A 19,600-nucleotide genomic window follows, 5' to 3' on the forward strand; every position below is an offset into this window, starting at 1 on the left:
ATTTTACTCATGAGTTTAGTATATTTTTTTATTTTCATTTCAATTTTTTTTTGCTAATAATAGAACATAAAAATTTGAATTCCTTACTAATTTTTTTTTTTTCAACATTTTTCAAATTCTAAACACGACCTCAAAACTAGTGTTGCTGCATTTGGGAGCATGAATTTCAGACTTTTAATTTGAATTTGAATTTGAATTTGAATTAATAAATTTTAATATAATTTTATATCATATCATACCTAAATCCAAATAAAAAATGTCAAGTGTATTTATGATAATAGCGAATCAAATACTATAATAACTTTATAAGATACTCCAAACAATCTACAATGCAACTCATAAATGCATGTTGCGAAGTAGTACGTACCAAAATGAACACTTGAGTAGATTGCCTCAATTTGATTTTTTGATTGGATTCCATTTGAGTCTATTTCTGAACACTATCAAACAGACGGCTCCATGAGGCGACATTATGTTTCCTAAAGTATTACAAACTAATTTGGAAAAAATCTTGCACAAAGAACAAAATAATTTGGAAAAAATCTTCAATCATTCATAGAATCAGACAGGCCTCAGCACTGCAATTTGGGGCCACTCTCTCCCTAGTGGAGATGAGGATAATCATATTAATGATAATTAACAATTATAAAAAAAAAATCTTTATCCAAACAATAATTCAAAAGCCGTCGCCCCAATGGGCCATACGTTGGGCCGACTGCGAATTTCCTCATGTGGGCTTAAGCGCACCCAGCCGGCTCCGCCGGCGACGACCGCAACGGCTCGTGAGATCGGGCAATGAAGCAGAGATCGTAAACGAGGCCGGGTAGCCAACCCCCGATTAAGGGGCCGGCCCAGTAGACCCCAGTGGTGGGTCCAGTCCACCACTGGAAAAATCAAGAGTTCTTTTATATCTTATTTCTTAAATCAGGATTATGAAGATGAAAGTTTGTTTTAATGTGACTAAAAATTTTAAAAAATAAATATTAATAATGTTTAAAATTAATATATTTTTTTAGATTTAGTATATTTATATGTTCTTACTCATTTTTCTTGATAACCAAACATAAAAATGAGTATTCCTTTATAATTTGCTTTTCTTTTCCTATATTTTTTAAGTTTCAAATGAGACCTTAATCACTTTGATAATATTGTCGCAATGTTCTAGAAGGCCTTTTCTTATTGAAGGTAAATTTTTTTGAATGAGAAATATGTAAAATTATATATGTTTACGAAATCACCACTAACTTATTTTACTAGTACTAGTTATTTTACTAACTACACATATTTAAAGACAGGCAGTCATGGTCTGCATAATTAAATTGGGTTCGAGATTACAATTACGTGGGATGAAAATATGTAACATCTACTATACATCCATCTCATGAGCGGCGTTGACTAAATTGTAGCTACCTTTGAATTCAACCAATCAAGATTTAAATTCTTCCAATTTATTCAATTACTTGCCCTTTAAGTGGTGCATAGTTCTAACTAGACAAGACAAAAAATCACCATATGTCACCTCAAGATTTTCAAAGGCATGCAAAAAGGTAGTCCTCATGGTCCATCATAGGATTCACACTAATGTGTCTAACTTTATTGTTTACCTTGCCTTTTGATGTTTAGAGGTCGCACGTAAGGCAAAGAAGTAAAAAAAAAAACAGGACATTACAGATGCAATGATACTTATTTTATTACTAGTTTTTGACGAAAACTTTTTACTTTTTAGCAACAACACGAGTCATAGTTATAGGCCATTATATTATGAAATTTAAACTTATATTGGTCAATTGCTTGTGAATGATAAGGTCATTATATTACTATTTATTCAATTGAGCTGCAGAAAAGGTCTATATTGACTATTTTTAAAAATTTTCTTACGCTATCCCCAGCTACTATTTTTCATACCAAATCCAATTGCTCCCCCTTATAACCCTCTCTCCCTCTCTTATAATCCAATTGCTCTCTTTTAACTCTCTCTCTCTCTCTATGAACGCTCTATGCCCAAAAAAGATGCTTTATTAAAAAATCAAATGACACATGGGTGGGCCAATTGCCCTGCACAGCTTCCCGTGAAAAGTCTTCCTATATGACGAATAGCATCACTATTATGGGTGTTTTATATGAAACCAACTGTCGGCTAAATTTTATTAAAAAAAATTATCTAGGAAGGTTGTGACATACGTGAATGAATGTAACTCTCAACTTTAGGAGGTATTTTTAGAAGAATTTTTTTTAAAAGTTTAAGTGCTTAAACAAGAAAAGACATTCAAGAGTTGGTATCTCACACCTTCCTGTTTATCTAAAAGAAAATGAGAATTGATAAAAAAAAAAAATCCCTCCCTGCCTCCTGCATTTTCAATATTGGTAGCGTAAATTTATATTATCAGTCCACACGAAGTCCACGCCTAAAATATTTTTTCCCCCTCGGAGCTCGTGGGGGATAACCAATACGCAGTTGAGAAGCTTCTCTCTCTCTATAAATAGCTTTATAGTTGTGAAAGCTCTGTTCGAGTTTCAGTAGCTTCCTCTATCAACTAAGAGGAGGAGATAGCATATAGCAAATTAATTAACAGCAAATCAATGGCGGCGGATCCAGCGTTCACTGTGGAGCTTGACCTATCACAGTTCCCCTCCGGCAGGGACTGGGTTTCCTACAGGCGTCTCATCGATGACATCCGCAGCCGACTGGGCGTGAGATTTTCCCACAACCACCCCGTGCTTCAGCTGGAACAACGCATCCCACCTCGATGGTTCGACATCGTACTCCGAACCAGCAGAGATTACGCAGTCAGATTCAGGCTGCGAGCCGACAACCTCTACCTCGTTGGGTATCGCATGGAGCAGGGCACCGACCAACGGTGGCTCGAGTTCGCCGACGACGATGGAAATCCTCAACAGCTAATAGCCGGATCCAACGGTCTAGGATTCGGCGGCAGCTACACCGCCTTGATGCGTCCCGATGCGGCTAACTGGAGCTGGACAGACATAAGAATCGGCCGGAAAGACCTTCTGCGCGCCGTGGAGAGGCTTAACACCACCAATCGTCAACAGAGGGCGCAGTCGCTTCTACCCGTGATTATCATGCTCAGCGAATCAATAAGAATGAATGATATCAAGGAATTTAACGTAACGCATCACGCCGAGTCTACGCGGGTCCCAGTCGGGTTTGAGCGTCTCGTCCACGCCTGGGGGAACCTCTCCGAGCGATTGCTACACGCCGACGCCGACCCCAACCACTACTTTCGAATTCCGCAAAATAATTTCGGAATCCAAACCGCCGAGCAAGCGATCGCCGCGCTCGGCATCTTAAAGGACTGCAGCTTCAAATTTCACCCGCCCCACCGGAGGTTCCGACGCGAGGCTGGCGACGATGGCTACCACACTCACGGACAACCGCTGGTGGAGGTGTTCTGGGTGCGCATGAAGAACATTGGCGAAGAGAATTACCTCTACGGCACCATCACGGTGACCGACGGGCTAACTTGTCAATACATTTACAATCGGAAAAGGGTTCGGCCGGAATCAATCTATGCAGGCGATACAATTTTGTTGACCGGCCCACCTCGATCTATCTCGGCGTATGATAGTTTCGCCATCGATGTGGATCTCATGGATGCCAACAAAGTTTCTTCCAGTGCTGAAGTCGCCTATGGGCAAATCTCCTGGAATGTTTTCTCAACGGCGAGCAATGTGTATGATCAGCCCTTGTCCAAGGATGTGGACGGCAGGAATGGCTCGGTGACGGTCAACTATGTAGTGATAAGCAATGCAGTGGAAGCCAGAATAGAGGTTACACTCGTGAATGGAGGTGGGCAATATCCTGCCCAAGTCTATGGATTGATTACTGCTCGTAGCAACAAATTTAGAAATGAAAGTATGCTCTTTTGGAAGACGTCCAACGATGAGGATTTAAATGTAAGACCTGGACAAAACATGGATCTATTGAAATCTACAGTAGCTGTGCCATTGGACTCTTCCTTCATAGTTCGGGCGGAACTCTTTAGTCGAAATAGGGAGACTGGCACTAATAATGAAATTGCAAATGGGACTGCAGCATTCTCCGTTCATCTTTCTGGTACATACACAACAAAAATTTCGGGACAGAACGGAGAAATCAAGGTGCAGGTGTCTTGGATAGATATCTAAGACGTCTACAACTATTGACAATGCTAGTCGTTAATACTTTATGCTTTAACTCTTTGTCGTGTGCAGGGCTACATCAACCATCAAGAATAAACTTTGTGATTTTAAATGAAGTCTTTAAATCTCCTTCGTCATGGGCGTTGTTAGTATACTTCCTAAGTTAGTTACCCTTGTATCTTTGTATATTTCCTAAGTTACCCTTGTACCCTTGTATAAAGCCTTGTATAGTGTTAATAAGATTTATTGTGTGTTTCTCTTCTATCATGGTATCAGAGCCTACTAGGGTTCTTTACTTTTTTTTTTCGCCGCCGCCGTCTCGTGAAGCCAGCACCAGTAGCCTCCCGTGCAGTCCGCCACCGTCTCCAGCCACCTGAGCTCCTCGGCCAGCCGTGACAGCTAGCACCCGAACCACCATCTCTCCTGCAGCAATAGACCGTCGTGGTATGTTCGTGGCTCCCTCTCGGTGTTCTCCAGGCGTCGTCTCTGTTCTCCACCGTCTCGCGTCTCCTTCTCCAGTGTCGTCTCTGCACTCGTCGTGGTCGTGTTCTGTTCGTGGCATCTTGGTTTGTCGTCTCCTTCTCCGGCGTCGTCTCTGTTTCTCCGGCATCGTCTCCATTCATCGTCTCTGCACTCGTGGTGGTTGTGGTCTTCCGTTCTCAGTCGTCTTGGTTGTGGTCCTTCTTGATTCTCCGATGACCTTGCTTCTCGGCGTTGTCTCATTGGCTTTGTCCCTCTGGTAGCACCAACATCGGTTCCATTGCTGCACCTTTTGGAGGTCCCTCCACACGGCCGTCTGTGCTCCACTACAAGTCACTAGAGAAGCACCCCTTCTCTCTTTACAGTGACACCATTTTTTTTCCCCTACTCTCCAATAGAAACCCACTACTAAACACAAAAAAAAAAAAAAAAATCTACTGAGTTCTTACTCTCCTTCCTGTGCTTCAAATTTTCCACCATTGTCCTTGCATTTATTATTATTATTTTTTAATGGCGTCTTTCACCGATGTTGCTTGCCCTATAGAGATTATTTTGAATGGCTCTAACTACAATGCGTGGGCTCAACAAATGTCAGTTTTTTTGATTGGTCGACGATTATGGCGTTTTGTCACTGGAACAAAACCAAAACCTACCAAAACTGCCACGCAATCCAATGAGGAGTTTGATGAGGCTCTTGATGAATGGGAAAGTACTCACTGTAAGATTCTTTCCTGGTTTATTAATACCTCCGTTCCTACTATTCAGAGTCTCCTTCCTAAGTTTCGTAATGCCAAACTTGCTTGAGATATTTTGGCCACACGATACAACTGTGGCAGTGATGGTGCTCTCGAGTTTCAGTTGGAAACTAGGCTTTCTCATATGCATTAGGCACCTGGACAGTCTATTGCCAAGTTTCATGCTCAGGTTAGTGGCATTTGGGATCAGCTTTCTCATGCTGACCCTGCTTTTTTAGATGAGCAGTCAATTAGGCTTTTTGCGGCATATCGGGATCGCCGTCAGTTCCTATACTTTATGATGCATATCCGGGATGAATTTGAGACTACTCGAGCTTCTTTGTTGCATCGATCTCCTCTTCCTACACTTGAAGTTGCTCTTGCGGAGCTCATTTCTGAGGAGACACGACAACAGACTCGTCGGGTTCATTCTACCGATATGATCTTGGCTACTGCTTCATCTAGTTCATCTACTCCTGCTGCGACTGTTGCTTCTTCTAGACTGCGACATTTTAATGGCCAGTGCCACTATTGTAAGGAGGAAGGTCATCGTATTTCTGATTGTCCTAAAAAGAAGGCCAAGGATGCTAGGGATGCTCTCAAGGCTAAGACATCTTCCTCTTCTAGGCCTGTTGCTGCTGTCTCCACCAACTCTTCAGTTTCTACTCCATCTCCTGCACCTCCTTTGTCGTCTCTTTCTCAGCTGACCTTGAGGCAATTGTCACCCAGGTTCTCTCCCACACTTCTACTGCCTTATCCGTATCCACATGTATCTCTTCACCTTGGTTTATTGATTCAGCCTGTTGCAATCATATGACCTCTGATTCCTCTTCAGTGACGCATAAGCAGTCTCTAACTCCTGTTCCCTTGATTTATACTGCTGATGGTTCGCATATGTCTGTTAGTCATCTTGGTCATGTTTCTACTCCTGTTTTTTCTGTACCTAACACATATGTTGTGCCTAACTTGTCTCTCAATCTCCTTTCTGTTGGTCAACTTGTTGAGAGTGGTTTGATTTTAACCTTTTCTCACAAAGGTTGTGATGTGCAAGATCCGAAGACGGGCCAGCTTGTTGGGACCGGGCGTAAAGTTGGTCACCTTTTCGAGCTCACATCTCTGTGTTTGCCTCGTTCGTGTTCTCCCCCATCTATTTCTACTGCAGTGTCTTCCCGTGTTTGGCATTCTCGTATCGATCATACCTCATTACCTCGTGTTCAGTCTTTAGCTTCTAGTGGTTGCTTGGGAAATGTTAAGTTTGAACCTTTTGATTGTATGTCTTTTCAACTTGGGAAACAGAAAGCTTTACCTTTTAATGAAAGTACTTCTCTGTCTTCTTCACCTTTTGATTTGGTTCATTCTGATATTTGGGGACCTGCTCCTGTCCTTACTAAGGGTGGGTCTCGTTACTTTGTTATTTTTATCGATGACTACTCTCAGTTTACATGGATTTATCTTTTGCATGATCGCATTGGGTTACTTACTATTTTTCGTGACTTTAAGAAAATGATTAAAACTCAATTTAATCGCAACATTAAAGTCTTTCGGTCCGACGATGCCCTAGAATATACTTCTACTCCTTTCATTGCAGAACTTCACGAGGCTGGCACTTTATACCATCGATCCTGTCCATTCACCTCCCAACAGAATGGTCGTGCTGAACGTAAGCATCGCCACATCCTTGACACTATTCGCTCTCAACTCTTCTCTGCATCCCTCCTAGAATCCTTTTGGGGAGAAGCTGCTCTTACAACTGTTCACACTATTAATCGGGTTCCCACCCCTACTCTTTCTAATAAATCCCCATATAAGGCTCTCTATGGAAAGGTACCTAATTATTCTCTTCTTAGAGTATTTGGTTGTGCTTGCTTTGTTTTGCTTCCACCTCATGAACATACAAAACTTGAACCTTGTTCTCGTCTCTGTTGCTTTTTTGGTTATGGCATTGAACACAAGGGTTATCGGTGCTACGACCCCATAGCCAAGCGTCTTCGAGTCTCTCGACATGTTCAGTTTTGGGAACACAAAATGTTCACTAGTATCTCTCCATTTTCTTCTGATTGTCCCTCATACTCTCCTATTTTCACTGACCCTGCCATCGATCTCTCTCCCGATTTTTCCTCTAGTGCAGGTCATGACAGCTCATTAGGTGATCACTCCGTGTCTGCCTCTCGCGAACCTGGCCCGTCTGATGATCATGCCATCGCATCCACTCCGCCTGAGTCCTATGATTTGGATGTCCGTCGTTCTAGTTGGGTAAGGGCACCTCCTACCTATCTTAGTGATTATCACTGCTTTTCTACTCTTGACTTCCTTCACAAGCCTAGCGATTATCGTGAAGCTTGTTTTGTTCCTGTTTGGCAGCAAGCTATGTCTGAAGAACTAGACGCCCTTCACAAAACTCATACATGGGACCTGGTTGACCTGCCTCCTGGAAAGACTGTAGTTGGGAACAAATGGGTGTATAAACGAAAAATGAACTCCGACGGTTCTGAAGTAAGATATAAAGCTCGTTTAGTGGCAAAGGGCTTTACTCAGGAATATGGCATTGATTATGAGGAGACATTTGCTCCTGTTGCTTGTATTACCTCCGTTTGCTCATTGTTGGCTATTGCCTCTGCTCGCCGATGGCCTTTATTTTAGATGGATGTTAAGAATGCCTTCTTACATGGTGATTTGGCTGAGGAGGTATATATGCAGCCCCCTCTAGGATATCCTCATCCTTTTGGTAAGGTCTGTCGTCTCTATCGTGCTTTATATGGGCTTAAGCAAGCTCCTCGTGCTTGGTTTGCCAAGTTCAGCTCCACTATTGCATAGCTTGGGTTTGCCTCTAGCCCTTATGATTCAGCCCTTTTTACCCGTCACACAGCTACTGGCATCACTATTTTACTACTTTATGTTGATGATATGATAATTACTGGTGATGATACTACTGGTATTCATGAGCTTAAGCAATTTCTGTGTCAGCAGTTTGAGATGAAAGACCTCAGTTCTCTTCGCTACTTCCTTGGCTTAGAAGTGTCTCCTACCTCTGATGGCTATTCTTTGACTCAAGCTAAATATGCTTCTGATATTCTGACACATGCCGGTATCACAGATTGTAAGATCACTGATAGTCCGCTGGAGCCCAACATCAAATTCCGTCCTACTGATGGGGAGCTTCTTCTTGATGCCACTCGTTACCGACAACTTGTTGGGAGCTTGATTTATCTCACTGTCACTAGACCTGACATTGCCTATGTAGTGCACCTTATTAGCCAGTTTATGTCAGCTCCTCGTTCCATTCACTATGCAGTTATTCTTCGCATCTTACGATATGTGAAGGGAACCCTATTTCATGGGCTTTTCTTTTCCTCTCACTCATCCTTGACTTTGCAGGTTCATTCAGATGCTGATTGGACAGGGGACCCTACTGATCATCGATCTACCACTGGTTTTCTTTTTCTACTTGGTGACTCTCTTATCTTTTGGCGAAGCAAAAAGCAGACTGATGTTGCTCACTCTAGTACTGAGGCTGAGTATCGGGCTCTTGCTGATACAACTTCTGAGCTTCTTTGGCTTCGTTGGCTTCTCTACGATATGGGTGTTCCTCAGCCCTCACGCACTCCGCTTTACTGTGACAATCACAGTGCTGTCCAGATCGCTCACAACAATGTTTTTCATGAACGCACCAAACACATCGAGATCGATTGTCATTTCGTGCGTCATCATCTTCAGGAAGGGACACTTCGCCTCTTGTCAGTTCCTTCAACTGATCAATTGGATGATATCTTCACAAAGGCTCATCCACCTGGTCACCATCGTGCTTTAGTATGCAAACTCCAGTTGACATCTTCAATACCACCTTGAGTTTGAGGGAGGATGTTAGTATACTTCCTAAGTTAGTTACCCTTGTATCCTTGTATATTTCCTAAGTTACCCTTGTACCCTTGTATAAAGCCTTGTATAGTGTTAATAAGATTTATTGTGTGTTTCTCTTCTAACAGGCGTTTCTTTATGTTTTTTAGCAATTTTTGTTACACGCTTTGGGCATTAATAAATTAAGAAGCCCAATGTTATCCTTGGTGACAACACATCAATGAATTATTAATAGCAAGCTTCTTCTTAAGCCAGTATTCTTACCTTTTTCTGTTGAACTCAAATGTGAGATTGGAATCATGACTGCGTGGCAATTCAACTTAGGAGGTGTTGGGTCCAGCCCATATTTTTTAAAAAAAAAAGGCCCATGTTTTTTGAAGCCCATTAGGGCAACGAAATTAAAAAGGCGGCAATGTGTGTGCGCACGCCGTTGAAGAGAGAAAAATTTTGAGTGTGGGCAGCAGTGCAAAAAGGTGTGTGAGGCAGTGCGTGAGGCAAAAGTGTGTGTTGCGTAGTCTTCATCAATTCGACGATCGGAAGACTTTTTGTAATATGATTTTACTGAAATTTAGAGAATAAGTTCGTGATTCATCAAGTGGAGATCTGTTTTAGAACTTTGGAGGACCTGATTTTGCAATATTGATCGTAACTGCGTTTGGTTGACTTGTTTATGCTTAATCTTATTTTATCGCGATTTCTTTAGGAATCTTTTTTGCTATAATTTTGTGAGCATTTTTTTTTTTTTTTTTTTTGTGATTGTATTGTTGTGATTTTTGCCTCTATTATAGTGGAAATTTTATTGGGTCGCATAAGTCCCATGATTTTTACCCTTCACATTGGAGGAGTTTTCCACGTTAAAAATCGTGGTGTTCATTTTGTGGTATGTGATTTATTATTGTTGGTTGAGTTATTTTTACTCATCACAGATTTAATTTTTGGGAAAGATTTATCTGTTGTGCTGGTTTTCTTTTTACTTTCCCAACAAGTGGTATTAGAGTCAAGTTCATATAAAATATGGAAGATAATGTAGTAGGTACTATGTGCAAGCTCATAGCTTCAAATTATTCAATTTGGAAACCAAAGATGAAGTATATTCTTTATTGTACGGATTTATTTGATCTAATTGAGTTGGTGTTGACCCTATGGGTCATACCCTATTTTGATTATGACAAATACTCTGGTATTTAATGGATTGATGAAGTTGTGTGTAGGACCAATCGAACGTATCATATGGTGCACGCACATGACACATGAAGTGAAGACCTAAAGACACTGAAGATCATATTTATTGTATTTCATTATTATTCGGGTCTGTAATATTTAAATAGGAATATGGTTTGTAATAATTAATGTCTTACCTGTATGGTAGGATCAATAAGTTCAAAACCATAGATGGACCTTAGGTCGACCGACACCGAATTTTTTCGGTGTCTTGAAAAAGGCTTAGAAATGACCTAGGACACTCACGCATGCATACATATGATTAATTATTTGATTCGGGTAATTGAATGCTTGAAATAGGACTAAAATGCACAAAATGTGCACACTTGGTCGACCAACTCTACCTGTAGTAAAGTGCCCAATTGACCGAACTGGTGTTGGGTCAACAAGTTGACCATGACCCGATTGACCGAACATCCCAGTTCATTTTCTTCCAGTCGACCGAACCCTGACCGAGTTAACAATTTGACCATAGCCCGATCGACCGAACTTATATTATTCATTTAAACCCGGCCAACCGGAACCCCTAAGAAGTCAACTTTTTGACTACCTGGTCGACCGAGGGTCCTTGGGAGATACCCAATGGTCTGGTCAACCGAACCATCTAGTTCATTTCTTCTCGGTCGACCGAACCGCGATGTTTGGAAAAATCACCCTTCCCGGTCAACTGAGAGCATAGTTCATTCCCCCCTGGTCGACCAAACCTCGATAATTTTGCCATCGACACATGTGTCCGGTTGACCGAGTCCCCAGTTCATTTTTGTCCTGGTCGACCGAACCATATGAACTTGGGTCGACCGAAAATGTTTCTAGTCAAGCGATGCTCTCGGGTTAGACTTATTTTTTACCGTGGTTAATATTTTTAAATGGGGTTAACTTAGTTAAAATATATTAAAACTTTCCTAATAATTTCATATGTGTCCTTAACTTTTATATTTTAGGGATTGTCTATTTATACCCCTCATTTGGAATAAATAGTATGAGATTAGCAAATATAATTAGCCAATATCCTCTCAATCTCAAAAGCCTATATTTCATATTCAAGCTTTAAACTCCCACTCTTACTCATTCATATTGCAAATACCTCTTTGTAAGAGTATTCTTGTGGTTATCTCACCAAGCTTAAACTCTTTCTTGGTTGTTCTTTTTGAGATTTATATTTCATAGAGAGTAAGCTGCAAGTTCTCCTAGGAGGCTTCGTAAATAAGCCTTTCATAGGAAAACTTCTTTGGGCTTATGAGTTTTGCATTTTTCATTGCAACATTCAAGAGTTCATATTACGTTTTGGTTGCAAAAATATTTTTTCAAATCGTTTTTCAAATATCTCTTGTGCTTATTCTTGAGAAATGTTTTGAGATATTTGCTCGCGTGCTAAAGATCTTTGTTGCTATACCTTTTCATTGAGATTATCATTTTATCACAAAGATCAAATAAATATTTTTACAAACCATTATTTGAATATCTCTTGTGGTTTATATTGAAAAAAATATTGGTTGAGATATTTGAAGTGTGCTTGTGATCTTTGCTTGTGCATTGTGATTGAATATATTGTGTAATACAAAGATCATATCATTTGCACTCTCACGCACTAATTACATTGCTCATATAATTATTTGAGAGTAGGCACATAAATTACATTGAGCTTATCATATCCTATCTTTTGGTAGTGTATTAGTTATAATGTGCGTATTGGGTACATATATGCTTTATACAAAAGCACAATCACTGTACCATTTGATTGTATTTCAAATCTATTGTATTTCCAGGCACGGGCCTGAAGAGGGAAACTAGCCCTTTGAAATAGTCCCGGACTGGCTTAGACCCGGTTAGGAAAGTTAGGTGCACCATCCTGGTAAGGCGTGTTGGTTGAGGTCGCCCCCTTAATTGACTTAATTGTAAAGGTTGAGGTTAGCCTTATGCTAATTGACCTGATTGTTTAGGTGCTGCTCCACCCATTAAGTGAGCCTATAGTGGTAATCCTTGTGCTTGTTGGCCAAGGCAGGGATGTAGGCAATTTGGCCGAACCTCGATAGCATTTCTGGGTGTCGTTTTCTTTATTGCTTTATTGTGCATGCTTGGTTAAACATTTATTGCAGTTTAAATTCCATTGTATATTTATGTTGATTTATTTTACATGCACTAGATTGATCTTAGGCTTGTGTAATACTGTTGTTAGTGGATTAACCTAAGGCAATAAATTTTTAAATACCAATTCACCCCCCCTCTTGGGATTGCACCAAAGCTAATAGTTGGGTAACGATAAGACGGAAAAATAAACTGAAGCTGACTGGAAGAAAATGCATAGGAAAGCAGTTCGCATAATCAGACAATGACTGGATAATAGTGTTTTTCATCATGTGGCTCAAGAGATAGATGCCCAAACACTTTGGAAGAAGTTGGAGATTCTTTATGAGAGAAAGACTGCTCATAACAAAGCTTTTGCAATTAGAAAGTTTGTAAATTTGAAGTTTAGAAAAGGAAAACCTATTACTGAGCATTTGAGCGATTTCTAGAATTTGGTAAACCAGTTAACCAACATGAAGATAATTTTAGATGATAAACTATAAGTTTTATTGCTATTAAGTTCTTTGCCAAATAGTTAGGAGACTCTTGTAGTATCTCTTAGCAACTCAGCCCCAAACAGTGTGTTGACCCTATCATTTGTTAAAGATAGCCTGTTTAATGAAGAGATTAGAAGGAAAGAAATGGGTATAGATAATATGTGACGCCCTGTTTTTTTTTTTTTAATCAAATACCTCTGATACCATAATAAGTATAAGGTCAACCAAGTCAACCTAGACCCAAGTGGGGTACTAAGAATACACCTGTCCATATACATATATTGTCTACGCAACCAAAAACATAACACATCTAAGTTCTAGGTACAATACCAGAGTACTACTTTCTCTGAAAAAAATATACGGACCAACTCTCGAAAGTCATCAGACCCCCAAAGTCTATACAAACATATATCCAGTCCCAAAATAAAAACATACCCTAACTAATGGAAATCTACTCCTCTTTTATCACGGAGCTTGGTCCGCTTGACGCCCTGAATTTCCTAAAATATTTAAGATCTATGGGGTGAGACACCTCTTAGTAAGTGGGAATAAATTATTATCAGTGTGTGACAATGAGTTTCAATGTATAATATCATGTTTATAAAAATATTAGTTTAAATGAGGTATCATAGGATTCTGTACTTATATCCATAAACATATATGAATATTTGTAACCATTACTTTTCTTGAAAATATAATTATGCTCAATAAATATTTCTGTATACAAAGTATCATATATGTCAAAGTACTATCAAATGGGTGTATTGCATCTGTAATAAGGAGACTCATTCATATCATCATCATGTAGTAACCCCACATGGCTAGGTTGTGCGGCCCGAAAGCGGGACTTAACCCTCGTTGGCCTACCAGGCTAAGTCGAAATACCTCGTCTATAGTACGATAGGCCCACCGTAGTTTGGTCCAGACCCAGGGGCAATCAACATCTCTTCGAAGGCCCTATTGACTTCAAATACCTACATGCTCCCTGAGCTGTGTGGTTGCACTAATTTAATCACTAGCAACGATAACGTACTCTCATATCGTTAATCAATTGGGTTCTCATTTCCATCACTCATTTTACATAAAAATATATTTTCCCAAAAGTTTTCATTTCTCATAAACATGCTCAAGCACATGAGTATCCATGTGTAACGCATCTCATCTGTAACTCATGGCGTTCAAGCTCATGAGTATCCATGTGCATGCAACACATCTCGTTTGTAACTCATGACTGTTCATCATATCTATTGGTATAAAACTATCATGACTGTGTATATGACATATTATCGTATCATGTCCAATAAAAACATGTCTGTATAAATCTCATTTTAACATATCTGTCTCAAACATATTAGTATATTACTCATATCATCATATCCATGTAAAACGTCATTATACATATCTCATATCAACTTAACTGTTTGCATCATATCGGTTTATATCCCAACATAAACTCCATTTCTTCATATAAAATATTCAAAAATTTATTTTTCAGTAATCAAAATTATTTCTCATGCCACAAGGATTTACAATAATATTTAACCATATCATAATTATTCAGTAAACCATAGGATATTTCCAAAACTATAATTTCAAATATATATACCCGATAAGTTAGAAAATTCACATATATTATTTTCATATCATACTTTAATTTAATCCTTTAATTTCTAGAAACTTCTGACATAATTTAATTCCCCTTACCTAACTTACTGAGAGGCCTGCTAAAATCCCTAAATCCACATTCGCGGTGTTCAGAGCTCAAAACCCTAAAATCACATTTTCCCTAGTTCAATCAACTCAACCCCAAAATTGCAATTATTTTAACATTTCCTAGGCCCACATACTCCCAATAACTAATTAAACTTTAAAAATAATTAACGAATATAATTCCATTATCCTTATCCTAACCATGGAGTGGTGCCTAGGAAACCCAAATTAAAAATCTGCTCCGATTAAAATGGCAAGGATCGGAGCTAGGACCCCATGGTGGTGTCCCATCGTCGATTCGGCTAAAGATTTGAGGAAAAATTAAGAAGAGAGAGAGAGTTTACCTTACCCCAGGGGTGGTTCCAAACTTTAATCACGAATGCACTCTGGTTAAAATGTTGGTGGTCGAGAATAGAATCTAGTGATATTTTTCGTTTTTCGATCGGTCAAGTATTCGTCAAGAAAATGAGGAAAGAGAGTGAGAGAGAGTTAGGAGAGAGAGAGAGAGAGAGAGTGAGGCCGTACGACCTCTTTGGGTTTTGGAAAGAAATGGATCTTGAACAAGCTTCAGGATCCTTTTATACTTATATATGTATATAAAACTTATATTATATTAACCTTAAATATATATATATATATATATATATTCTCATTTAATTAATTTTTTTCATTATAATACTATTCATTTATTTAATTAATTATTATTATTATTAACTAATTAATTAATTAATCTATTTTATTAATTTATTTAATTAATCAATTAACTAATTAATTAATTAATAATAATAATAATAATAATAATATATTATTATTATTATTATTATTATTATTATTATTATTATTATTATTATTATTATTATTTTCCGGGTTACTACATTCTCCCCTCAAAAGAATTTTGTTCTCGAAATTCTCTAAATATCATTTCAAATAAAATCCTTTGTTAACCCAATAATTTTAAGTTAAGCTCGCAAACAACCCTATTAAAACTGGTAATTAACATGATCCGATGGATTGGCCATCCCACTCTAATAGCCCATGCTACAACATCAACACCCAACAACTTCAATTCTCATTTTCGGTTCCTTAAAATCTATCATGGACTTAACCTTTATCTCTCAGCAATCTATATTTTTTGGACATTCCTTTAAAAGCTCTTAGCGTAAAATTCCACTAGAAAGCCCTAATCGAAATTAATTGCTAATAAGATTAACATGAGTGGATTAACAGAACTTAGTTAAGCAATAGAAGAGGAAGCCAAAAAATAATCTACGACGCACGCTTGGGTAAACTTCTCTGCAACCAATCCTTCTGTTCTTCATTTCATAGAGAATTGTCATAATGTAGACTCAATGACTTAAACAATCTCCTTGCAAGGAAGCAAATCCAGTCACATTGGGATGGTTCTTTTAATCTCAACATTAAGATGTATACATAGTTTGGTACGGAATCTCAACGCTCCATCATCTAAGATATAAAAATCACCTTCCGATTCACTCTACACTTAATCCCTAATCTGTACCAATTCTATTTCTTACATATGAGCAATCTTAATTCTATCTAGTAGAGTTGGTTGAAGCACTAGATTGGCAATAAGTGCCTGATGATTCCCTTCTACCAATTCCACACCCAGCCTTTCTAAATCCATCTAGATTAAGATGCTGAGTCACTATTACTGATATTAAGGCATTTCCTGATTTTTGACGTAAAGCATTAGCTACCACATTAGCTTTCCATGGGTGGTAACTAATGGTGCAATCATAATCTTTAATCAACTGCAGCCACATCCTCTACCTCATATTTAATTCCTTCAGTGCGAATAAGTACTTCAAAATTTTATGATTAGCATAGATTTCACATTTTCCATCGTATAAATAATGTCTCCAAATTTTCAATGCATACACCACTGTAGCTAACTCCAAATCATAGGTAACATAATTCTTCTCATACTCTTTAAGTTATCGAGAAGCGTAAGCTACCACTTTCCCCTGTTACATCAGCACACAACCGAGCCTTTTATGTGATGCATCACTATAAATTACAAAATCCCCTTCTCTCAAAGGTATTGTCAGAACTAGCGCAGTGATGAGTCGCTGCTTCAACTCTTGAAAACTCTGTTCACACTCATTTGTCCGTTCAAACTTCATACTCTTCCTAGTCAATTTTGTCAAAGAAGTTAACAATTTAGAGAATCCCTCTACAAACTGGAGGTAGTATCCTACCAATCCTAAGAAACTCCTAATGTCCTGCACATTTTTTGGTCTTTCCCAATCCACTACCGCCTCAATCTTACTCGGATCTACAAAAATGCCACCCCTGGATATCATGTGTCCAAGGAAGGTGACTTGTTTCAACCAAAATTCACACTTCTTGAATTTTGCATACAACATTATTTATCTCAATACCTAAAGATCTATTCTCAAATGTTCCTCATTATTCTTGAGACTCTTTGAATAAATCAGAATGCCATTAATAAAAACCACAACAAACCGATCTAGGTACGGATGGAAAACTCTATTAATCAGGTCCACAAACACAGTAGGAGCATTCGTTAGTCCGAACAGCATAACCAGGAACTCATAATGGCCATACCGAGTTTGAAACACTATTTTTGGAACATTCTTTGCCTTGACCTTCACTTGATGGTACCCAGATCTAAGATCAATCTTGGAGAAAGTATGTGTCCCTTTAAGCTGATCAAACTAGTCATCAATGCGGGGGAGTGGGTATTTATTCTTAATTGTCACTTTATTTATCTCTCTGTAGTCAATGTACATTCTCATCGATCCATTTTTTTTTCACAAACAATACCGGCGCTCCCTAGGGTGACACACTGGGCCTGATAAATCCCCTGTCCAACAAATCTTGCAACTGTTATTTCAATTCCTTTAACTCTGCTAGAACCATTCTATACGGAGCCTTAGAGATTGGCGCCGTCCCCGAAGGTAAATCAATCACAAACTCAACTTCTCAATTAGGGGGCAATTGAGGCAAATCTTATGGAAACACATAAGGAAAATCCCTCACTATCGGGATATCCTCTAGTTTTAATTCCCTTTCTGATGCCTCTTTCACATAAGCTAGATACCCTTGACATCCCTCCAGAAGCAATTGCCTCACCTGAACTGCTGATAATATCTGCGAGGAGAAGTGCACACACATTCCTAAAAATCAATATTCCTGCTCCCCTGGAGGTCCGAAGACTGCCTATTTCTTATGGCAGTCAATACTAGCATGACAGGCAGCTAACCAGTCCATCCCCAAAATTATGTTGAACCCATGCATATCCAAAACCACTAGATTAGAAGGCAACAACTTTCCTTGAATACTAATTGGAAACCATCTAAGTACCTTACTACACATTGCTACGATCCTCACCAGTACAGCTATAGATCGATTAGTATCCAGTAATTGGGCTTCTATCCCACATAATTTAACAAATTCCTGGGCCACAAAGGAATGTGTTGCCCTTAAATCAAATAAAACTATAGTTTTATATGACAAAATGTAAACAATACTTGTCACCACGTCGCTTGCTACCTCTGCCGCTCCCGAGGTCAATGCATATACCCATACCGGGGTGGTAATTCTCTGTTGGTCGCCTCAAGGTGCTGGATAGTTTCTTCGGCATGGTCTAAGAACTGGGGCAATATTTGGAGGTGCACGAAAATCCCACGCCATATGGCCTGGCCGATTGCATCAATAACAAGTAATCACCCCAGCCCGACGCTCTCCAAAATGTCTTCTGTAGCATCACGGGCAAGTAAGTGGCACTCGATTGCCCTACGGAACTCGGTGTCCTCGTACATGCTGCTGACCCACATCATGTCTGTAACATCCCCAAAGATAATTATAATTGGAGGATGTAGTGATTTTAAAATAAATAAATAAAAATAATAGTATATAACATATATACATCCTCCTAAAGGAAGCTAACAGAACGCCCCCCCAAAGTGATTTTAGTCTCTCTCTCTCTCTCTCTCTCTCTCTCTCTCTCTCTCTCTCTCTCTCTCTCTTTCTCTCTCTCTCTCTCTCTCTCTCTCTCTCTCTCTCTATCTTTGATTTCTCTATCCAAACGGGCGCTGATCAAAAAATGGGAGGTACCCCTGGGTGGTTCCATTCTCTGCCATCGACATTTTCACCGGAGTGGATTTGTTGTAGGAGCGACGTAGGCACCACTCCTGGGGTAAGGTAACCTCTCACTCTTTCCTTAATTTTTTTCCTAAATCTTTGGCCAAATCGACGATCAGAGACCACTATGGGGTCTTAGATTCGATCCTCATCATGTTGGTCGAAGCAGATTTTTATTTTGGGTTTCCTAGGCACCACTTTAAGGCTAGGGTAGAATAGTGGAAATATATCCGTTAATTATGGTTAAAGTTTAATTGGCTATTTGGAATGTGTGGGCCTAAAAAATATTAAGATAATTATTATTCTATGAGTTGAATTGATTAGTTTAGGGGAAATATGAATTTTAGGTTTTTGGTGTTTTGAACGCTATAGGGCGCAGGAATTTGGGTGTTTTTAGACCTCTCAGTAAGTCAGGTAAGTGGAATAAATTATAATAGTTTTTGTTGAGAATTATTGGTTGGAAATTATGTGAAAATGAATTATGGTATTTTACTTGAAATTATTATGATATGAATATCCGATGAAAATTGTGTGGCTTATGATGTATGCCGAAAAATTATATATGATGATGAGTATTTTCTGAGAAAATGATGAAATGTGAAATATTGATATGTTAAGGGGAAAATGATGAAAGGAGATATATAAATATGTATAGAATGATTTCTATGAAAAAAAAAAAAATGAGGAAGTATGAAATACTGATACGAGTATATTGAGAAATGTTGAAGCATGTGAAATGAGATATATACTATTATGAGAATGGAATAAATA

The 19,600-nt window shown here is 38.9% G+C and overlaps 1 protein-coding gene across 1 annotated transcript; it reads left to right on the top strand.

Moving 5' to 3' along the window:
* Window positions 1-2,271: 2,271 nt before the first annotated feature.
* On the top strand, window positions 2,272-5,073 carry LOC131151106 (uncharacterized). The gene is made up of 2 exons (XM_058102308.1): window positions 2,272-4,302; window positions 4,417-5,073. Exon 1 carries the CDS (start codon window positions 2,581-2,583, stop codon window positions 4,144-4,146), a length of 1,566 nt encoding a protein of 521 aa, XP_057958291.1. The 5' UTR covers window positions 2,272-2,580; the 3' UTR covers window positions 4,147-4,302; window positions 4,417-5,073.
* The last annotated feature ends 14,527 nt before the right edge of the window (window positions 5,074-19,600 follow it).

This window comes from Malania oleifera, chromosome 3, assembly GCF_029873635.1.
Source record: "Malania oleifera isolate guangnan ecotype guangnan chromosome 3, ASM2987363v1, whole genome shotgun sequence".
Taxonomy (NCBI): Eukaryota; Viridiplantae; Streptophyta; class Magnoliopsida; order Santalales; family Ximeniaceae; genus Malania; species Malania oleifera.